Here is a 22,822-nt window from a genome sequence, read left to right as displayed (position 1 = left end):
AGAGGAGCTATGGGCAGGGCTTAGGGGGAATGACATATATTGCTTTACCTGAAAGATGTTATGTATTCATTGCAGAAAATTCAGGAAACTCAGAAAAGTACACAGAAAACACCATATGGACACTGGGAGTCTTTCCCAAGGCAGGGGTGAGGAGGGGGTCCCAATAAGAGCCCCCCCCCAGCTGCCTGACAGCTCCCTGCTTTTACAGTGAGGTGGGGAGCAGAGTAGCTACCCCCACTTCACATTGGAGCAGTGGATCGCACAAGCCACCGGGAACACCTCACCTGGCGGGAGGAGGGGGTAGGGAGGGTACCGTCCTGGCCCCAGCTGTGTCTAATTGGGGTGGTGCCCTGGGGCTGCGCAAGGCCACGCATTCCCCGCCACGGAGACGCAAGGCATCGGCACCTTCTCGTTCGCAGAGACCTAGGGCTGTTCTCTGGGCCGTCCTCGGCCTCGGGCACTCCACACGGCTCATCAGAGTGGTGGCCCCCGCAGGCACAGGACAGGCTCCATCTCCTCGGGCCCTGGCCGTTCCCATGGCGCCCTCGGGGGAGTCGCTCTCGGACCGTGCGCGACCCGGTTACTGTGTCACTGCTCCTCCGCGGCCTGCAGCCAGGTGGGGGGCGGGAGGGGATCCACGCGGGCCCAAGGCCGCTCTCCTCAAGGTCGTAGGACCGGACGTTTCCAGGTCCCTAGAATCCAGGGATTCAGGGATCCAGGACACTGGTCAGGCAGCCCCGGCCCAGGTCCTGTCCGCGCTCCGGAGGGGCGCCCCCCCCCGCCACCTGGGACCCGGTCTCCACGAGAGGCAACATCCTGCACCTGTCTGGGAGGGACTCGGAGGAAACCTGGGACACCAGGACGCCGAGGTGGGAACCAGAGCGCAGGTAACGTAGGGGCGGGGCCTGAGGCGGGGCTGGCATCCAGCGCCTGCCCCGCCCACCCCAGGCTCTCCGACGCCTTTGTCAACTTTGATGCCGAGGGGGCTGGGCCTTCGGAGATAAGCCGGTGGGGGGGGGGGGGGGGAGGAACAGAGTAGCGCTGAGAACCCTGGGAACCTGCGGGGCGAGGGTGGAGGTGGGTCGCGGCGTCCCGGGGCAGGAAGAGGTCAGTGGTACGAGGGGGTCGTGGCCAGGTCAGTGCTGGATGAGGCAAGCCAGGCTCAGTCCCCTTCTGACTCCAAGCCCGGATCCGTGGGAGGGTGGCCGAACCGGAGGAGCGGTTGACCGAGCTCCATTCTTGCTCCGGAGGATGAAGGGAGAGGCCGGGTACCCTCTCGTCCTTGTAGCATACTGGCTGCCTGTGATCACTGCTCTGGGCCTCAGTTTCCTCTCTCTGTGCCAAGGGCTTGATCCCATAGAGCTTGTCCACACCAGACACAAAACAATGCTGCTCATCTGGACCCCAGGCCAGGTCCTGGGCCCACTGCCACCGCTCCGGGCCTCGGGTCACAGATTACAGGGTGGGGCGGTTCTGGAGTAGGGCAGTTATGAGAGACTTCCTAGAGACCCAGAGAAGTCTAAGGGGAGGGGCCTTGGAGAGGTCCTTGTGCCCCCACCCCGCACCAAGCTGCTAAGGCTGCATTGTGCCAGGTGGGGTGTCCTGCCCACAACGAGGGCGGAGGGAGGTGCCATTTTGGTTGAGTCAGGAATGTGGAAAGGGAGCCATGGGAAGATGTAGGGGAGAGGCTTCCAGGCAAAGGAAACAACAAGTGCAAAGGTCCAGACACTAGAATGAGGTCCGCGTCTTAAGAGACACAACAATCCTGTAGCTGGAATGTAGTGAGAACTGGGGACAGTGATAGGAGATGCAGCCAGAGGGACAGGCAACTGGGGATTTGATTTTAGGGAAGCTTCTGGAAAGTTTGAAGCAGGGGAGTGGCATGATCTGATTTATGGTTGAAAGATCCCTCTGGCTACGGCGGGAGGATGGATGTAGGGACCAGGGAGATCGAGAGAGGAGCTCGTGCTGCCAGTTGGTGTGAGAGGCTGCTTTCCAGAGCAGGGCAGGAGTTGTGAGAGGGCTGGCCAGGCTCAGGGGCCCGGATGAACCAGCCGCTGGCCAGTCTGCTGGGTGTGAGGGGAGAATAGGAACCCAGGATGGCTCCCAGGTTTGGGGCCTGAGCAGCTAGATGTTCCTGCCATTTCCGGAGGCTGTGAGGAGGTAGATCTGAGAGAGGCCTGACGTGGATGTCAAGTGTAAGGGCAGACGTGCCAGGACAGATGGGACGAGATAAAGGAGACAGATGGAGGCTGAGGGAGTTCGGGAGGGGTGGGAGTTGGGGTCAGAAGAGAGCGTTTCCATGGTGTTTACAGCCTGGGGACTGGAACTTGGGGAAAAAATAGAAAGGAGACGGGGAAGGAGCGGAGGCTTGTGCCTGCTGACATTTAAAGGCCCCAAAGGAGGCGGCCGGTGTGGTGGGGAGAAAACTTGGGCTGGGGGAGGTTTCAAAAGGAAGGGTTGGTCAGCGGAGGTCCTGGTTGGTGGAGGGGAAAGGTAAGGTGAAGACAGGGAGCCAACCCCCAGCTTGTGGGCTCTGGGGACTAGGAAAGGGCCATTTCCAGGGAATGAAGAACAAAGACCAACCAGGGTGGACTGAGAGAGAAAGTGAGATGAGGTGGGGAGAAGTGACTGCATGTGATTTTGCTGGGGCCCAGACAAAAGGAGTCGGGAAACAGGTGTGCACAGGCAAAGAGGTGGAGCCAAACGCAGGCACCTCACAGGCACACACGCACAGTCACAGAAAGGAACAGAGGCTCAAAAAGGCATTCTCCCACACACGAGGTCAGACACACAGACACACACAGGGGCTGGCCAAGTGCCTTGTGACAGGGGCCTCCCTCCACACACAGGGACCCAGTAACTCTATCTGTTAAACACAGTCACACACCGGCAGTAGGTCCTCCTGGGCACAGCTGGACCCAGATTTCCTGGAATCCCCTCACCCTGTGACAGAGAGCAGTGGGGGTGAGGACTGGACATGGGGAAAGGGTCTTGGGACCAATGGCAGCTTTTTTTTTTTAAGGGATTTTTAAAAATTAATTATTTATTCATTTATTTTTGGCTGCGTTGGGTCTTCGTTGCTGTGCACGGGCTTTCTCTAGTTGCGGTGAGCAGGGGCTACTCTTCGTTGCGGTGTGCGGGCTTCTCACTGCGGTGGCTTCTCTTGTTGCAGAGCACGGGCTCTAGGTGCGTGGGCTTCAGTAGTTGTGGCGCACGGGCTTAGTTGCTCCGCAGCATGTAGGATCTTCCCGGACCAGGGATCTAACCCGTGTCCCTTGCATTGCAGACGGATTCTTAACCACCGCGCCACCAGGGTAGCCCCCAGTGGCAGCTTTTAGCAGTGTTCCCGCACTGGAAGGGGCATCCACACCAGCTGCACCGTGGCTGGGACTGAGGCCTGTGGTCTAAGTTAAGGATGGCCGTGCCCCTGGAGGTTCTGGAAGGCTCTGTTTTCCAGCTCTTCCCCCACCCCACAATCAGGAAGGAAAGGAGGGGGCAGCCTAGGCGTGGAAGCTGCGTGTTCCCTGCAAAGGCTGGACTGGCCTCTCCCACGATGGGTATCAGCGCTCCCTGGGGAGGGCTGTGCCGGGCAGCGAGCCCAAATTGGGGTGGGGAGGGCAGCAGAGATGCAGGAGGGAGCCCTGGCCACCTTCCCCCACCTTCTGAAGTGACCTGGGTCTCGCAGAGCCAGACTGCCGACCCCCCCCCCGAACCAGCCTTGGCGCTGCTTCCTCCTAAAGTTTGCTGGGGTGGCCTGGCCTTCTGGAGGTCGGGGATCAGGGACTCTCAGAAGGGAAATCACAGTGGATTCCACACCCCACATCTTGGTGCAGCCCAGGCCTCCATCCCCCGCTCTCTCTGGCCACCGGTACCCTGGAGGTGAGGCCTGGCAGTCCAGCCAGGGGAAGGGGTTGGCTCTCAGAGAGCTGGGTTAATATTTGTTGACTGACTAACTGATTGACTAAGTGTGAATGCCCCAGCCCGACAAGTGCTGGGGCGTGTCCTGCTGGGCGGGAACAGGGATTCAGTTACAGTGTTGGGGAGGGCAATGGGCAGAGCCTGGCCCCGAGCCAGGCCCAGCACTGCCCACAGGCAGGGTGAAGGAACGAGCAGTTTCCAGCAGGTAGGCCGGGCAGGGAGGAGACTGGGGGGCCAGGGTGGGGAGGGCTGCCCCAAATGGGGTGTACCACGTCGGTGACTGGGCTCGGGGCTGCCGAGGGGCCGGCAGAACTGGGAAGGCAGCGAGCAGCCCAGCAGGTGAGGACACTGGTGGAGGCAGGGAGGCTGCGACCAGAGCGATCCTCAGGGGCAGGAAAGTGTCAGATTTTCTATGGGGTGGGGGGCGTGTCTGTCTCCCAGAGTCCATACACCTGGGGCCGGGGCCCTGTCCCTCCCTCCCACTCCAGCAGGCAGTACCTGCCCCCCCCCCCCGCCCCCTTCCTGGAAGTCGGGCAAAGTGACCTCAGGGTCCGCCCCTTCGCAGGATCCTCAGGAGGCGGAAGTTACACACCTAGGGGAGAAAAAGGGGCACCAGAGGAGGGAGGAGGCTCTGGGTAGAGGGAGGGGTGGGGGGTGTGGAAGGAGGGGGCTCCGAGGGAGAAAAAGGGGCACCAGAGGAGGGAGGAGGCTCTGGGTAGAGGGAGGGGTGGGGGGTGTGGAAGGAGGGGGCTCCGAGGGAGAAAAAGGGGCACCAGAGGAGGGAGGAGGCTCTGGGTAGAGGGAGGGGTGGGGGGTGTGGAAGGAGGGGGCTCCGAGGGAGAGAAAGGGGCCCTTGGGTGGGAGGAGAACGCGGGGAAGGGAAAAGGAGGCCAGGGGAGAGAGAGTGCATTGGGGAAGGAAAGGGGTGTGAGAGGGCAGTTCCAGGGGAAAGAAGGGGGCATCTGGAGGAGGAAGGGAGCACAGAAAGGGTGGAGGGGCAGTCAGGAGAGAAGGGGGCACTGGGGAGAGGGAGGATGCATGGGGGGAGGAAAAGGGCACCCAGTAAAGGAGGGGGCACCGGGACAGAAGGGCACGTCAGAGGAGGAACTGGACATCTGGGAGAGGAAGGGGGCCATGGCTGGAGGGAGTGAGCCCCCAGGGAAGAGAAAGGAGCTTCCAGTAGGAGGAGAGGATACCTGGTAGAGGGTCCCCACTCGGGGTGGGTAATGGAAGGGGAAGAGGGGACACCCTCGGGTGGGAAAGCCTGGTGGGTCAGAAGGGGCACTCTGGGGAGGGCAGGGGCCTCCTGAGGGAGAAGAGACTGCCTGGAGGAAAGAAGAGGGTGCTGGGGAGATAGGGCCCCCACCCTTTGAGCATCCCTTCTCCATCCCCCCAGAATCCAGTTGGAAGACAGGTTACATGGGATGAGGCCTCAGGCCCTGGGAGCCTGAGAGTTTGGCTCTGCAGGCTGGCACTGGATATACGGGCACCCTCCAAGCTCCCTGGGGATGATGCTGTCCCCACCCCGTGCAACCAGCCCAGTCCCAACTTCCTGGCCACAGTCTGACTTCCCTGCCCCACAGGGAGCCCTGGTGACCCCTGTGCTGAGCCAACCAATCTTCCTGTCACTCTGTCACTATTTCACAGTTACAGCTCCTAGTCTGTACCTCTGGTCACTGCCTGCCTGTGCCCTGGTGGTTGTCACTAATCACTGCTTCTGCCCATCACCGCCGAATGTCACTACCCCTGTCACTTGATGTCACCACGTGTTTCCTGTTGCTTGAGACCACCATTACATGGTCACCGTGTCTGCCTGTCACTCATGTCACTGTCACAGCAACAGGCCATCACTGCGACAGCAGTTCTGGGTGCAGTTAGTGCACGTGGTGGCTCCCTTCTCTGTCCGCTTTCACTCCTGCAGTCATGGGCTGAGAACCTGCCAGGTGTCAGGTAGCAGGAGCCGGCAGTAAACCAGGAGGACAAGCCCCTGGCCCCAGAATCCAATGCTCTAGTGAGGGAGGCCAGGCCGTCAGCACACAGGGTCTCCAGTACGGGTTCGGGGGGTGGCTCTAGCCCCAGCTGGAACCCCCTCTGCCCGCCCTGTTCTGGGCAGCTCCCTCTTCCACCCCACCTCACCCCACATCCACGGCCATCTTGGCCCTCTTTGAGAGGGCTGGGTGTTTCCCACTGTGAGCTCACCAGGGCCTGGGCCCGGCCTGGACAAAGACGTAAGGAAGCTGGGCCACTCGGTGCCACCTGCCACGCTCTGCCTCTGATTCTGTAACTCTGTATCTCCCCTCCCACTTCATTTCCCCTGATCATGCAGGGTCAAGGTTGTTCCTCCTGCTGATATAGCATGGCTAGAGTGGAGTGGAGAGGGGAGGGGAGAGGAGTGAACACACACCAGGGCCACTAGGAGTGAGAAATTCAGAAGGAAGGGACTTCTGGGTCTATTGGGCAAAGCAGCAGCAAGAAGGGAAAGTTGCAGCTGGCAGGATTTAGTTTACACGTCGAAAGAATTTCCACGGATGAAGGAATGACCAAACCTCATGCAGAGGTTTCTGAAGGAGGGATACAGGGAAGCCCGGGGTCGTTGAGAGTCACCTGCCGACATGAAACAAAATCCAGAGCCCCCTTCTTCCCCAGATCCCTCTCATTCCACGCTTCTCTCTCCTGTGCACACTCAGAACCACAGAGCACGGCAAAGTTGCTGTTTGCAGAGCCAGTGGCTGTTTGCAGTCTGTGTGTATTAAGCGTTCAGCTGTGTTTCAAGAATTTGAGAATGTTTTGGTCTGATCTATGCCAACTGCTCACGTCAGCTAAGCCTGTCACTTGCTGCAGAGTCTGTCATCTTCAGAGACAGTCCGTGTGTGCAGAGTCTGTCCTGGGTTTGCAGAACATGTGTCTGATCTGCAGAGCTTCTTTCTGCCCTGAGCCTGTTTTGAGAGTGTCTTTTTTCAGAACCTGGGTCTTTTTAAACAGTCTGTCCCTCTTTCTTCATGGATAAGATATGCTTTTATTGCAGAAGCGGCCCTGAACGCAAGCCTATCCCTGTCTCCGGAGCTTGTCCCGCGGCCTTGGCTGGGACATCTCTTTCTGCCTAAAAACACCGTCCCTGTCTATAAAGCATTGTCTGTTTACAGTTCCTGGCCCTGTCAGCAGAACCTGCTTCCTCTGCAGGGAGTATCTCTGTCTCTAGACTCTGTCCCTATTCATAGAGTCTTTTCCTATTTCAGAGCCTATTCTGTCTGCAGAACCTGAGCCCTATTTGTACAGTCTGTGACATTTTTCAGGGCCTTTGCCTATTTGCACAGCTTGTCTCAACTTCCTGGATAGAAATTCTTGTCTGCTTGCAGGCTCTACTCCTACAAAGAGTTTCTCACCTGCCATGGGTCACTGTGTCTGGGAGCACCCCTGTCTTTCGACAGAGCACATCCCTGTTGGCAGAGCCCATGCCTGTCTGCACAGTCTACTCCTAATTCCATGTGTACTTGTTAACAGAACCTGTCCCTATTCATGGAGCCTTCATCTCTCTCTAGAACTCATCCTTTTCTAAAGCCTGTCCCTGTTTGCTGAACCTGGGCTCTCTACAGAACCCAGCCCCGTTTTAAGATCTTGCCCATGTCTGGGGCATCTGTGCTGGAACATGGAGCTGATTTCCTGGCCGGCTCCTTTCAGCACATCCTGCCCTCTCTGAAGACACTGTCACTGTTAACAGAGGCTGTCTGTTTGCAGAGCCTGTGTGGGCTTACAAAACCTATCCCAATCTGCCAAGTCTCTGTCTATACAGGCTTTGTCTGCAGAGCCTGTGTCTTTTTGCAGAGCCTGGATTGCTCTGCAGAGCTCACGATTGCTTGCCCAGGCTGTTCCGATCTCCTTGTTTGCAGGATTTGAGGCTGTTTCCCAAGGCTGTCCCTGCATGCACAGCCTGACCATGCCTAGAGAGCTTTTGCCTGTCTCAGAGCCTGCCTCTGTCTGCCAAGCACTTCTCTGACTGGTGATGCTGTGTCTCTTTGCAGAGGCTTGCCTATCTACATGCCTGTTCATATCTGCAGAGCCTGTCTCTTCTGCAAAGAGTCCCTGTCTTAAGGGTTTGTCCCCATCCACATTTGCAAAGCCTTTCCCAATTCTGCAAAACCCCTCCACACCTGCAGAACCCGGGACTGTCTGTAGAGCCTTTCTCAGCATTCATAACCTTTACTTGTTTGCCCTTGTCTGAAGCTTGTCTGAATTTCCCTGGGTCCAGTCTGTGTCTCTTCACGTAGGTCATCCTTACAAAGGTGGTCCCTGTCAACAGAACTCATCTTTGTCAGGAGAACCTGTGCCTGTTGCATCCCTTTCCTGGGTCTGAGGAAGTAAGCTGTCCCTTTTCTCTGCAGGTGCTGTGTCTCTTTGCATGGTTATCTCCTAACTGTCTGAAAGACCTACGCCTATTCGCCTTGTGTGCAGAGCCTGTCTTGTCTACAGGATTCTGTCTCACTTCAAGAGCCTGCCCCTGTTTGCAGAGTCTGTCCCTGCCTACAGCACCTGTTGTGACTAGCAGAGCCCTCGCCTGGCTGTAAGCCTATCACTGTCTACAGTGACTGTCCCTGGCTGCAGATCCTGTGTCTGTATGCCTAGCCTGTTTCAAACGCCCTGTCTGTTTGCAGAGGTTGTCCATAGACTCAAAGCCTATCATTGTCCACAGAGCTCAGCCCTGTTTCAAGTACACAAGCACAGACGACAAGGCAGGTCCCTGTTTGCAAAGCCTCTGTGCCGACGTCTGCAGTACCCTGGTGTCCTGGTGTGCTGGCCCTTTTGTTTACGCAGCCCTCCTCATGAGAGGCACAGGCTATGATGAAGGGTCTTTGGAGAGCTGTGCGTGGGGAGAGCTCTTGCTTAGAGCCCAGAGTACAGGCGGCCAGGGCCTGAGGACTCTGGCTACTGTTCCCTCCCTCACTCTTTCCTGATCTAGGATGGACACCAACAGGGGCCTCCCAGCCATCGAGAGCCACAGGGACCTCCACATATGGATCACTGAGGTGAGCTGCGCGACCAGACAGAAGAGCTGGTGATAAAGAGTGTGCAGGTCTCTGAGACCAGTCTTCTCCCGCCCCCCACTCAGAGCTCCCTCCCCCTACGCCAAAGGGTCATGGCTGGGAGGAACAGGGTCTCCCAAGTTGTCACTAGGCACCCTCCTCTCCCAGAACCTGAAGATGGTGCCGGTCCCCGAGCGGGCTTATGGGAACTTCTTTGAGGAGCACTGCTATATCGTCCTGCACGTGAGCACTTCAGGAGTCTGGGGGGTGGGGGGTGGGGTGGCTGGCCCTTTGGGGGTTCCGTGGTGCAGACTAAGCCCCGCCCTGGGAAAAGGCAGGCTGGGAGCCCAAGAATCGCATCCCATACGGAGGCTGCTGCCTTTGAGGCCTCTTCACCCTTCCCTCGCCGGTCTCCATCTCCTGTCGGTGGAAGCACCTGACCAGTCTCCCCACAGCCCTTTGTACATCCTCCACCTCGATCTCCCCTCTCCGCCTCAGCCCTCGGGCCCCACCCCACTCCTGGGACCTCAGCCCCTCACCACACACACGGATGCAAACACCTGGGCCCTAGGTCCCCCAGAGCCTGAAGGCCACGTCGGGGGCGCCCAAAGACCTGCACTACTGGGTCGGGAAGGAGGCGGGTGTGGAGGCGCAGGGTACGGCGGGCTCCTTCGTGCAGCACCTGCAGGAGGCGCTGGGTGGCGCCACCGTGCAGCACCGCGAGGCGCAGGGCCACGAATCCGCCTGCTTTCGCAGCTACTTCCGCCCTGGAATCATGTGAGTGAGGCGGGCAGGGGGCTGGGAGGGACAGGGGCCGTGCGGCGGCTGGCGGCCTGGGGCAACTGTCTCCCTCATCACAGTGTGTGGGGTGGTATTTTTGAGTGGGGCGGGTGACAACTTATTGACATACAAACCATACCATACACCCCACCCGTTTAAAGCATACAATTCAGTGATTTTTTAGTGTATTCACAGACTTGTGGGATCCATCGCCGTAATTTTAGAACGTTTTCAACACCCCCAGAAGAAGCCCCGTACCCTTTAGCATCACTCCCCATTTCCCCCAATACTCCCTTGCCCCAGTCTGTATAGATTTCCCTCTTCTGGACATTTTACTTAAATAGAATTATACAACACCATTTATGGATATACCACATTTTATTTACGTATTCATCACTTAATGGACATTTGGGTTGTTTCCACTTTTTAGCTGTTATGGGTGGGTAATACTGTTGTTAACATTTGTATACAAGTTTTGGGTAGTTTTCCCCCCCAGTTTTATTGAGATATAACTGACACACAGCACTGTATAAGTTTAAGGTGTACAGCATAATGGTTTGACTTACATATATTGTGAGATGATTACTGCAGTAAGTTTACTCACCATCCAGTATTGTATACAAGTTTTTGTGTGGACATATGTTTCTCATTTCTCTTGGGTGTATACCCAGGAGTGGATCCCAGTGCTGTTTTTCAGTTTGCTTTTCTGTTACTATGCCCAAGAGAAATATGTCTTTTGCTGTAAATTGCTTCAAATATTTATTTAATTAACAATTACAATATATTAGGTCGAACCATAGGAAATTGCCAGTATTCGATCATTTCTGTTGAACCTGATACATGCAAATGGTATATACATAAATGCACGCACACATGTATACATGTGCATGCAGAAAACACGCCACCCCATGTATGTCCACCTACAGATGGACACCCACATACGTCGGTGAGTATTCATGTCCACCTACACACATATACGCGGTTGCATGAATTCCATGCACGCACATCTGTACGCACACGGATAAACAGATACACGTTTTTCCCCACATGCATACATGTATATACACATTCATGTGTCCACGTATCTACACATGGATAAACACGTGCACATTACTGCCCCCATATGCTTGTACACACGTGTTCATATCTACTTGCACACACGTATTAAACAGGCATGTGTCCCCGCGTGCATGCATGCAGGCGCGCACATCTGCACTCACCCCTGCGCATGGCAGCATATGGTCTCACGTGGGACCCCATGCTCTCCTCAGCTACCGGAAGGGAGGCCTGGCCTCTGCCCTCGAGCACGTGGAGACCAACGTGTACAACATCCAGCGACTGCTGCACATCAGAGCGGGGAAGCACGTGTCAGCCAGCGAGGTGAGAGCTGCCAGGGATGCCACCCGACCATGGACTCAGCTGGACTGCGTGTCCTGAAGTGTAGGGAAGTGTGGAGGGCGGTGGGGACAGTGGGGGGAACGTGGGAGGTCAGCATTCCCCGATGGCCCATCCTGATGAGGAGAGAGAAGGCAGAGCCAGGCTTCCAGCCCCACCCGTCCCACAGCTCCTTTGACCCTCTGTTTCCTCATCTGTCCCATGGACACACTGAGAACTAGGGAGGTGAGGCAGACAAGATGATGCACCTGGATGGCTCTGCTACGCAGCACAATGGGAAGTAGCATGATTTAGGGAGGTGCACAGCCCCACATTCTCATACACGTCATAATTGTCACCCACAGGCACACCCAGTGTCTCCACTGTTAGCCCTAATGCCACTCGGTCCCTAGAGTGCCCTTGTGCAAATTAGACCGGAGCGCCCCTTACTTCCATCTGTCAGGATATTGATGGGAAATACTGATCTTGTGAGAACAAGACGGTTTGCTGCCATCAGTGTAATGAACAGTCAGGAGTTTGACGCCTGCGATGTGAATGGTGACAGTTGTGTACGTTACTGTCTGCATGGTATGTGGCAGCTCTGTGACTCACAGACAGTCCCACCCAGGCTCACACAGTGTCACCCACAGATTTAGTGATCATACATCCCTGGTCATGCAGCGCCACCATGCAGCCCCAGGTTTTGCCTGTTAGCCTGGCATAATTATTCAGAGCTCCCACTTTTACTCTCCAAAGCATTGGGATGATACTTGCCCTTTTCCACAGATAACAACACACTGTCCCCCACACAGGTACACATGCACTGTCAGCCAGGAGCTCATACACTTCTTCACATTTGATGTTCACCTACACACACATCTACACATGTGGATAAACTGGTACTTGCGCCCCACTTGCATCCATGTGTCTGTGTACGCATGTACTGCTGTGGACTTGCACTGAGTGAGAAGTGTCAGACTCGGTCACGGACACCCTGTGAAATGCAGCATAACCTACGTTTACACATGCCCAGAGATGCACCCAGCCACATCCACAGTGACGCTCAAGGTCTCACATGCTTACATGGATGCGTGCCTGCACACCATCAGAGTGGTGTCACACTCACACATACACCCAGTTGCACGCAGCTTCATGCACATAAGTGACACACCTGAGCTATGCGCACGTGGGCAAGGACAGGCTGCAGTGCCCCTCCACCTGGGTGCGGGTGGTATGACACACTGTCTCCCTCCCTGACGCCTGGCTCTGGCAGGTGGAGCTCTCCTGGCACAGCTTTAATAAGAGTGACATCTTCCTGCTAGACCTGGGCAAGATGATGATCCAGTGGAATGGGCCCAAAACCAGCACTGCTGAGAAGGCGCGGGTCAGTGTCTGCCCCGGGAACTAAGGGGTGCAGTGCTCGGGGAGAGGGGTGGTCCTCCAGGTGCCCATCCTCCAGCTACCCCAAGACGTGGGCTTCGCTCTCGCCTAAGAAGCTGAGAAGCACCTACAAACTGAGTCCAGATCCTGAACTGGTGGTACCCCTGGATGCCAGGATAAGGGGATACCTCCCCTGGCCCCCAGCCTCTGGGAGCTGAGCAGTGACAGGAGGATTCTGGGCTGGACTGTCTGAGAGGTGATGGGGGGCATTCTGGGGATGCTCTGACTGCCAGGTCCTGTCTCACAGGGCCTGGCCCTGACCCGCAGCCTCCAGGACAGGGAGCGTGGTGGCCGTGCACAGATTGGTGTGGTGGATGATGAGACTGAAGCCACTGACCTCATGCAGATCATGGAAGCTGTGCTGGGCTGCAGAGTGGGCAACCTGCACACCGCCATGCCCAGCAAGAGTACTGACCAACTGCAAAAGGCCAATGTCCGCCTCTACCAGTGAGCAGACCTTGGGAGCGGGCAGGGTGGGTGGAATAGCCCAGGCGTGCATGTCCGGCATTACTGCAATAACACAGTGTCTCTAGGAAGCCCTCTAGAAAAGGTTCATGGGTTTCTGGGGCAGGCCATGTGGGACCTTAGGCCCAGCCTGTGCTCTTGCATGGCTGCCTTTCTGAGAACGCATTGTACAGACAGGGCGACTGAGGCCCTGAGAGGGCCAGGGAGCTGCCTAAGTCTTCACAGCAAGGCTGCAGTGAAGACCTCAACCTGGGCCCCCAGCCCCCAAGCCTTCTGCCTCTGGAGGTGCAAGGGGCAGTGGTAGCTGGAGTGGAGCCAGGCCCGGGAGGAGCTGAGCTGCCCACATCTGGATGCCTGTCCCCTAGTGTCTACGAGAAAGGCAAGGATGTGGTGATCCAGGAGTTGTCAACCTGCCCTCTGGCCCAAGACCTACTGCAGGAGGAGGTGAGGCAAGCCTGGCCCCAGCCATCCCATCCATCTCCCCACCCACTCTACAAGCCCAACCCAGTCTGGACCACCTACTGACCAGCCCCACTTTGGCTCCCAGGACTGCTACATCCTGGACCAGGGTGGTTTCAAGATCTACGTGTGGCAGGGACGCATGACTAGCGTCCAGGAGAAAAAGGCTGCCTTCAGCAGGGCTCTGGTGAGGCTATGGGGCCCTGGCTTAGAAGGACATAGAGCTGCCCTGGTTCCTGGGTAGGGAGGAAACCGCCTTACCCTGCAACCTAAGCTGGGAGACATCCATGTCCTGGGGTCTAAAGAGAGAGGTAATCCTGCCCTGGGGCCAGGAGGGGGATACATCCTGCCCTGGGAGCCCTGTCGGATGGAGGAGGACATAACCCTGCCCTGGGGTCTAAGCCTGAACACCCACCGCCCTGTCTGAGGGCCGAGACACAGCTCTGCCCAACGGTCCGAGGGGGAACACAGTGCCCCTCTCTGGGGTACCGCGGGCTGCGGCCTGCCTTGGGGGCCCAGACGGGGTAGGACCAGATAGCTTCCAAGAAACCATGTGTAAAAGGGGGATGTGGGGGACCCGCCTTGAGGTCTGATGATTCTCCAAGCACTGGGTGCTCCCTCCTTTTCCAGGAGGGGAGGCAGGGCTCTGCCTGGGGTCTGACGGGTGGTCATAGCTGGCCCTTCCCGAGGCCTGGACTAACGGGACCCTGCCTGTCCTCAGGGACTTCAGAGAAGTCGGTAGTGCCGGAGCCAGCTCCTTAGGCCGGTCATGAGCTCAGTTAATTAAAGCTGCTCAGTGCACTGGCTGGCCCCGAAGCGTGAGCGGCAGGTCCTGCGGGTGGAGCGGAGCAGTGGGCCCTTGGGCCACACGCTTGACAGAACCCCCCCCCCCCGCCGCCCAGGGCTTCATCCAGGCCAAGGGCTACCCGAGCTACACCAATGTGGAGGTGGTGGACGAAGGCGCCGAGTCGGCCGCGTTCAAGCAGCTCTTCCGATCGTGGTCTGGGGAGCAGCGCAAGAACAAGCACCTCCGCGGAACGGGTGAGGGGGCGTGGCCGGACGGCGGAGCGGAGCGCCGAGCCGAGGCTTCCTGAGCGATGGGCGGGGCGGGGCTGGAGGGGCGGGGCCTGAGCGGGCCCCAGAATCTCCACGGGAAAGGTGAGGGGGCGTGGCCGGAGGGAGCTTCTTGCGTGATTGGCTGGGCGAGGCGAAGTCTGGGACAGGGCAGACATCGCCAGTGACACCCTCTGTCCCACCCTCAGGTAAATTACTTCAGGTGAAACTGGACGTGGGCAAGCTGCACAGCCATCCTGAGCTGGCGGCCCAGCTCAGGATGGTGGACGACGGCTCTGGGAAGGTGGAGGTGAGGGGCACTGACTTGGCTGGGGGAAGATGGACGCACAGGTGTAGGCTTTGTCTTCAGGTGAACCTTATGGTTGCTAAAGTGACCCAGGTACGCCCAGGTGCACATCTACACACAATCAGGGACGCACGGGGCATATGTACGTATACAGGCACCCTCCGCCCCGCCAGCTCATATGCATCACGCGTACAGTCCCATGCAGCCACGACCACTTGCTCGGTAACACTCGTGGCACCCAGAACAGTAACATTCGGACAATTAATTGTGCCCTTTTGTCATACATATTATAGACACACATACTCATACCTTGTGATTGCACTTATTCAAACAATTGAAAACATGTAAGCATACAAACTCTGCATCACACATGATCACAGCCCCACATGCCCAACACAGAGTCACATCCTGTCAGCCACCCGTCTGGTCTCAGACCAATGTTCTGGGAGATGCAGGGGTTGGGGGCTCCTTCCAGGCTCTGTACAGGGCAGGGTTGTATCTTGACTAATTGGGTCACCCCCAGGCAGGGCCCTTAATTCCTTCAGGGCTTAGTTTTTTATATGTAAAATGGGGCTAAAGCTGTGGTCCCACCTGACCCCGAGGCTGGTGTGCAGGTGCTGAGAGCGTATGGGAACAGGACAGCTGGGCCTGTGTGAGGTGCACTAGTTCTCAAGGTAGGCCGAGGTCTGAGAAAATACTGTTTCTCCAAGGTGCCCTCTGACATTTGCCCTACTATGGATGGACAGTGGCAGTGAGTGGGGAGAGACTGAGATAGGAGAAGACGGGGCGGAGGGGGAGGAGGAAGAGAGGATGACAGGTTGAGGGGACAGAGAGAGACAAAGAAGAGGAGACTGAGAATGAGAGAGAGGGTGGAGGAGACCGAATAGAGGGAGGAGGGGATGAGATGCAGAGCAGGGAGGGGTGAGGGCACAGGGAGAGGAGAAAGGGGGTCAGGGAGAGATGGGGTACCCAGGGAGAGACAGAGGGGCAACCAGCGAGAGAGACAAAAGGAGAAACAGGAAAGCGGAGAGAAGGGCAAGGGAGGAAGGAAGGAGGGGTCTGCAGCCCAGGCCCCAAGCACAAAGCCAGGGAGGGGACGTCCCCCGCCCCCCCCCCCACAGCAGGCTCGGGGACAGGCAGCCAGAGGGGGGCCCGAGCCAGGAAGCCTGGCTGCCAGGTGAGTGCTGCTCCTGCAGGCGAGTGGTTGCAGTCAGCCTCTTCTGCAGAAGCAGGATTCCCGGTGCTCTGGTCTTTTCCAGAGACTGCTGTCAGGCTCTGTGTGGCCACGGGATGCCCAGATGTTGTTTCTTGCCATGTCGAGGTGAGCGCTGTTACCCCCACTTCACAGGTGGGAAAAACTGAAGCTCAGAAATGTCTCACTGCCGCTGTGGGTGACCGGGATTCAACCAGGGTTTGCCTGGCTCCAGGGCCCATGCTCGGTTACCCACAGGAACAGGACATCACATTAAGTGTGACTAAGTGTTTCCCTTTCAGTCTTTGAACAGGGTTTGCTTTTTTTAAGTGACACTTGAAAAAAAGGAAATTTTTCCAAGAGCCCCAAGGCCTTGCTTCTGCCCAGCTTCTGCTGCCCTGGCCTGAGCAGAGAGCAGCTATGCAGGGCTGTGGCTGGTGAGGTCAGGCTGGGGTGGCATGTGGCAGCCTGGGCAGCCTCTGGAGTCCTCACCGCTTGTTTGTCCCAGGCACCACACACCAACTCAGAGTCCTGGCTGAGAACAGCCTGGCACAAGTGTGGGTCCCAGCGGTCCCTGGGGGAAGCACAGAGTGTAGGGTGGGCACAGAGCTCAGGGGGAGCCCCTTGTCTGCACAGATGAGGCATGCCCCCAGCTGCAGAGAGCTTCCTGGCTGGACACACGGTGGGTGGGCTAGTTCAGGTGGAGGCACCACCCCTGCCTGTTGGTCCCCTGTTCCCCAGGTGTGGTACATCCAGGACTCACGCAGGCAGCCCGTGGACCCCATGCATCACGGACAGTTGTGCGCAGGCAACTGCTACCTTGTCCTCTACGCATACCAGAAGATGGGCCTCGACCAGTACATCCTGTACCTGTGGCAGGTGCGCCGGCCTGAGCAGGGTGGCGGGCACCCTCAAGCCCCAGAGCTCAGGAGCTGAGAGTGGGGTCTGGGAGCCGTGCCAGGCCCTCACCACCCCTGCCCGCAGGGCCTCCAGGCCACCGCACACGAGATCAAAGCCCTGAAGGGCAACGCCGAGGAGCTGGACCTCCAGTACCACGGAGCGCTGGTGCAGGAGCACGTGACCATGGGCAGCGAGCCCCCTCACTTCCTCGCCATCTTCCAGGGCCAGCTGGTGATCTTCCAGGTAGGGCCTGCCTTGCTGCTGTGGCCGCAGCCTCTCCACCCCTCCGTGCACCCGTGGCCCTTACGCGCATGTGCTAAGCACCTTCTCTGCATGTCAGGGGCCCAGCGGTAGCCCCTTGGCTTCCTGGTGCTTGTCCAAGGCCCAGGAACTCCAAGGGTGACCCCTGCCTGAGTTTCTTCCCCCATCCCCAGAGGCAGCCACAGAACAGGCGCACAAGTGCGGAAGCGGAACGGAAAGGGAGCTGGGGCCTTACCTGGGGTCACACACAGGCAAAGCTGCTCCCCACTTTCCGTCTTCAAGGCCTGCGGGATCCATGCTCTGACCCCTCGGAGATGGGGTGAGGGGTCTGTTTAGAAAGGGCCTGGTTCCCTATTCTAGACCAATGGCATCCTCACACTCCACACTCAGAGGGTAGAAAACAGAGGTGGCTTCAAGAGAGGGGGCCCTGGGTGCCGAGGCAGTTTGGCCCCCACTGGGAGAGGGAGGCAGCCCCAAAAGCCCTTGCCGCGGCCTGAGGCCCAGCCCTCTCGTAGGGGAGCACTGGGCACAATGGGAAAGGGCAGCCAGAGTCCGCCACAAGGCTCTTCCACGTACGAGGCACCGACAGCTACAACACCTGGACCCTGGAGGTGCCAGCCCGGGCCTCAGCCCTCAACTCCAACGATATCTTCCTGCTGGCCACAGCCGGCCTCTGCTACCTCTGGTTTGGGAAGGTACCCCAGCAATGACTACTTGACTTACGCCTGGGGCAGCGGTGCCCGACCAGGGAAGGGTCTACTCCGCAGCGGAGGCTGACTTCAAGTCCAGCCTCAGGCCGGAGGGAGGTGGGGGAGAGGCCACAGTGTCCCTTCTGGGACCTGGGGGAAGTTATGGGTGGACCTGGGCATCCACGGGTCAGAGCCAGGCCAGGCCCAGGCTGCCTGCCCTCCTTCCTGCCTCGTGCCGGGACTACGTCCCTTCCCAAGTCTCTTGGGAAAAGGAGGCTAGTTCAGATTGCCAGGGTTTTCTCTGATCTTCAGCATAAACAGTGAATGATCTCCAAGCCTGGAGGTCCCCATCCTGTGCTCTGGACCTGGAGAGGGTCCCGGTCCCTGTGACCTTGATCAGCTGAGGAGACAGAGGAAGGAGGGGGAGGAAGGGAGACACTTTGTCATGTGTGCCCCGCCACGAGCCCAGGGCTCCTGTGACTCAGGCGCGGCTCCGCACAGGCTCCTGTTAGCAGGGGATGTGGCGCAGGAGGTGAAGGGCCCTCCCTGTGCAGGGCGTGACCCAGCTCTTTGCCTGCCAGGGCTGCAGCGGTGACCAGCGTGAGATGGCACGAACAGTGGTCACCATCATCTCCAGGAAGGACAAGGAAATGGTGCTGGAGGGTCAGGAGCCTCCCCACTTCTGGGAGGCCCTGGGGGGCCGGGCGCCCTACCCCAGCAGCAAGAGGTGACAAGGCGGGGAGGAGGGTGCTCTCCTGACCCAGAGGAGGGAACTGAGGCCCAAGAGGGTGGGTGACTGACTAAGGGCCACACAGGGAGGTGGAGAGGCCAGACTGGAGCTGAGAACTCGTGGCTCCCCAGCCCAGGGGCTCCTAGGAGCACGGCCCACCCTTCCCTCCTCCCTAACTTGGAGCACGAAGGTGCCGGGGACAGCAGGGTGGTCGCGCCCTCTGCTGGCCGAAGGTGCTCCCTGCACGGTCCCCGTACTGGACCGTCCTATCGGCAGAGGGCCAGAGGGCAAATGCATTCCCCCACCCCACAATCCCCACGGGTGGTGTCCCCGGTGTAATATGACATATGGGCAAACAGCGTGTGTGGAGTGTGCAAGAATAGTGTGTGTGGGGTGCGTAAACGGATAAGGGTGTGTATGGGAAGGAAGGGCAGACTGAGGCTTCAAAGGGAACTGGGAGCGGAGAACCTGCCTCTCTTTATGTCTGTGCGGCCCAGCTATGCGCTGTGCTCCCCCCAAGTCTCCTGAGCTCCTAAGTGCTGCTGTCGCCCTCTCTCAGCCTGGCTTCCGTCCTCCCACCTTGGGCCTGAGGCCGGGGGCCAGCGGCTCCTCCCTCCCAGGGCGGCAGGGCTCCAGCTCGGCCCTCCACCCGCACTCAGCCAGCCACCCCCTCCTTCCCCCTGCTCCTTCCCCGAGAAATTAATGGGGCAGCTTGCACCCCAGCTGCCTGTGGAAAGACAGACTACCTAACCTGCTTTCCCCACTGACACGAGGACATGGAGGCCCAGAGAAGGGCAGGTGTTTGGGAGTGGATCCTGGGATGGGTGGAACTTAGAGGGGAGCGGGTACCTCCTGCTCCAGGAGGCATTGTGTCCCGGCCCCTGGGGGGCGGTAGAGGGGTGCTGTGCTGGGGGCTGGCTTGGCCCAGGCTGGTCAGAAGCCCAGCTCTCTATGTGCCCCTCATGGCCTTGTGCCATGCTGGCCAGGCTCCCCGAGGATGTGTCCGACTTCCAGCCACGACTGTTTGAGTGCTCCATCCAGACGGGCCCCCTGGTCCTCACGGAAGTGGTGTTCTTTCGCCAAGAGGACCTAGACAAGTATGACGTCATGTTACTGGACACCTGGGAGGAGGTACGGCAGCCTGGGTGCCTGGCTGGGTTGTGAATGGGGGGTGTCTGCACCTGCGTAACTGGGTGTGAGTGTGTGTGACTTTGTGTTTCTAGCCATGTGACTGCATATAAGGCTGCGGGTGGGTGTGTGACTATCTACGACACAGTAACACTGAGTGACTGGGCCATTGTGTGACTGTGGATAAGACACCAGGGATGACTCTGTGACCCAGGGAGCCTGGGGGAGACTGTGGCTGTGTGTCTGGTGTGGTCGTGACTGGTTGTGTAGTTGGGTGTAACTCCGTGTGCCTTATAAGGGCGTGTGTGAGTCCGTGCAACTGAGTGCCCATGGCTGACATGTCAGTGCTGAGTGGGTGGCCATAAAGTGACCGTGTGTGTGTGCGTGTGCATGTGCACGCATGTGCGTGATGCCTCTGTGTGACTGCATTTGATCTCTAGTTTATTTATTTCCTCTCTGGTCTTTATTATTTCCTTCCTTCTGCTGACTTTAGGTTTTGTTTGTTCTTTTTCTAATCCTTTTAGATGGTAGGTTAGGTTGCTTATTTTGAGATTTTTCTTGTTTTTTTGAGGAAGGCCTGTATCGCTATGAACTTCCCTCTTAGGACTGCTTTGGCTGCATCCCATAAATTTTGTCTGGTTGTGTTTTCATCGTCACTTGTCTGTCTGTGTGCCTGAATTTGCCTGTGTGTGTGCAGCTGTGTGTAATGGCTGTGTGGTCAAGGAACTGGCTATAAGTGACCAGACCGTCTATAACTGGTGACACTGTGAGAGAGAGACAACGTAACTGGCTGCAGGTGTGAATGCCTGAGTGACTGAATTCGTATGACTGTGTAATCATGTTTCTGTGTGGCTGGATGTGATGGTGTTTCAGGCTACTTGTGTTTTCAGGCTGTGTGATCCATTGTAACTGTGCTTAGGTGCAACCATGCATGAGTACGGGTGACAGTGTATGGCTGTGATTTGCCGTCTGGCTGAGTGGTGGTGGACAGTTGTGTCTGTGTATCTGTGGTCGTGTGTGTGTATCTGCATCACTGTGCCTGGGACTCTGTGTGACTGTGGCAAGGAGGCCTTTGGGCTCGCATCCCACTCAGAGCGCAGCCAAAGCCCCTCCCCAAGCCCTGTGACAGGTGGCCCCGACTCTCCCCCTCGCTCACTCTGCTCCAGCCACCATGGCTTCCTGACCGCTCCCTGAACATGCCAGCGTGCTCAGGGCCTTTGTACTGGTTGTTTCCTCTGCTCAGAACACTTTCCCCCCAGACATACATGTGACTTGCTCCCCCACCTCCCTCAGAGCTTAACTCCAGTGTCATCTTCTCAGTAAGGCTCTCCCTGACTCTAATTTAAAATGACAGTATCCACCCCACCACCACCCCACTTCTCTTCTTTCCCTGCTTTATTTTTCTCCATCTGATATACTACATATTTTACTTATTTTTGTGTCTCCCCCAGCAAAATGAAAGCTCTACAAAAGCAGGGATTTTGTCTCTTTCTTTCTCATGGTTGAGTCCCCCGTGCCTACAACATTGCCTGGCACACAGTCGGTGCTCAGTAAATGTGTGTGGATTGATTGCACACATGCATGCCTGAGACCTCCTGGCACATTTACGGGTGTGTGGGGGTGCAGCCAGCCTGCTGGGTGGGTCTGGTTGGCTGGGATGTGTGCATCAGGTTCTGAGACCACCTGATGGGCAGGGCTGGGAGGGAAGTGGTCAGCTCCACCCGCCCAAGGCCAGGCCCCCTCTGTGGCCCAGGTTTTCCTGTGGCTGGGGGCAGCTGCGAGCGAGTGGAAGCAGGAGGCCGTGGCCTGGGGCCGGGAGTACCTGAAGACGCACCCAGCAGGGAGGAGCCTGGCCACGCCTATCGTGCTGGTCAAGCAGGGCCACGAGCCTCCCACCTTCACTGGATGGTTCCACACCTGGGACCCCTACAAATGGACCGTGAGTGAGGCCTGAACCCCCCATCCTCACCCTAATCCTGGGAGAGGGGCCTGCCCTGGCAGACGGTGGGGGAGCCATTGCCCTGCCCAGGGACCTCCAGTGTGTGTGTGGAATCTGGTCCCATTGGTGCCCCTCCATCCGGCCCCCACCCTGATTCTTGCCCCTAGAACAATCAGTCGTATGAGGAGGTGGTGGAGGGTGGCCCGGGAGCAGTATCTGCCATCGCAGAGAGAACAGCTGTGAGTACTGGGGCCTCCTAGGGGTCTGGGCTCGGCTGGCATGGCCCAAGGGCAGGAGGAGCAGGGAAGGAGCCAGGCGCCGGTAGAGGGCAGGGGTGGCAGTTGGGGGCAGGAGGGCGGGTGGGCTCAGTGTGGCCTCCCATGGGAGCCCATCCCCCAGCTTCCCCAGTCTGAGTCCCCTCTCCTGACAGCAGGTCAGCAACTTCCGGCTGTCCAGATGGCCACGCAATGGCAGGGCAGGCCCGTTGGCCCTGTGGGCCCTCAAGGGCTCCAAGGACAGCTCCGAGAACGAGCTGGAGCTGGGCCCCAAAGCGGGCAGCGGCCCCAGATCTGTGGCCAGCAGGAGCCTGCCCCGAGAACAGCTGAGGCACCAGGCTGTTGAGGACCTGCCGGAGGGTGTGGACCCGGCCCACAAGGAGGTGGATGCCTGAGACCCCCGCCCCGCCACTCACCGCCCCAGCAGTAATGCATATAGAGCTGAGGTGCCGGCGCCCAGGGCGTGACCCACTGACGGTGGGCAATGGGCAGGCTGCCCGGGGAGATGTGTGTTCCAGATAGGGTGATGGGCAGAGAGATGTGGGAGAGGATGACACCTCTGGGCGAGTGGGACAGGGTTCTGGGCTCCGCTGATACCCTTCCTCTGCACCCACTCCCTCCTCTCCCCCACCCCAGTCCTATCTCTCAGACTCTGATTTCCAAGATATCTTTGGGAAGTCCAAGGAGGAGTTCTACAGCATGGCCAAGTGGAGGCAGCAGCAGCAGAAGAAGCAGCTCGGCTTCTTCTGAACCCCGGCCCTGCCGGCTCCATCTACGTGGCCAAGACGCCTGCCTGCGGGCACCTCCCCTACACATATACGAGCCCCCCGGGGAGGCTCTCCTGGCACACCCTGCTTGGAGATTCCTGGGTCACTAAAATAAAAGCCTGTG

The 22,822-nt window shown here is 58.1% G+C and overlaps 1 protein-coding gene across 3 annotated transcripts; it reads left to right on the top strand.

The window, feature by feature from the left end:
* The first annotated feature begins 6,621 nt into the window (after positions 1 to 6,621).
* VILL (villin like) lies at positions 6,622 to 22,681 on the top strand. 3 transcript variants are annotated; one of them, XM_065885684.1, is made up of 20 exons: positions 6,622 to 6,686; positions 8,876 to 8,942; positions 9,108 to 9,182; positions 9,511 to 9,716; positions 10,991 to 11,099; positions 12,367 to 12,477; positions 12,781 to 12,980; positions 13,364 to 13,442; positions 13,546 to 13,644; positions 14,360 to 14,498; positions 14,720 to 14,820; positions 16,751 to 16,888; positions 16,994 to 17,152; positions 17,686 to 17,865; positions 18,441 to 18,586; positions 19,576 to 19,720; positions 21,471 to 21,656; positions 21,824 to 21,895; positions 22,087 to 22,314; positions 22,568 to 22,681. In XM_065885684.1, exons 2-20 carry the CDS (start codon positions 8,877 to 8,879, stop codon positions 22,679 to 22,681), a joined length of 2,553 nt encoding a protein of 850 aa, XP_065741756.1. In that variant the 5' UTR covers positions 6,622 to 6,686; position 8,876. The 3 variants fall into 3 exon arrangements, with proteins under 3 accessions (XP_065741756.1, XP_065741755.1, XP_065741757.1); XM_065885683.1 differs by lacking the exon at positions 6,622 to 6,686 and having other exon boundaries at positions 8,877 to 8,942; XM_065885685.1 differs by lacking the exons at positions 6,622 to 6,686; positions 8,876 to 8,942; positions 9,108 to 9,182; ... (1 more) ...; positions 10,991 to 11,099; positions 13,546 to 13,644 and having other exon boundaries at positions 12,427 to 12,477.
* Positions 22,682 to 22,822: the final 141 nt, after the last annotated feature.

The sequence above is a fragment of the Phocoena phocoena genome, chromosome 10 (genome assembly GCF_963924675.1).
Source record: "Phocoena phocoena chromosome 10, mPhoPho1.1, whole genome shotgun sequence".
Lineage (NCBI taxonomy): Eukaryota > Metazoa > Chordata > Mammalia > Artiodactyla > Phocoenidae > Phocoena > Phocoena phocoena.
The sequence above is the reverse complement of the archived record's forward strand: the minus strand, read 5'-3'. Positions and strand labels throughout refer to the sequence as shown.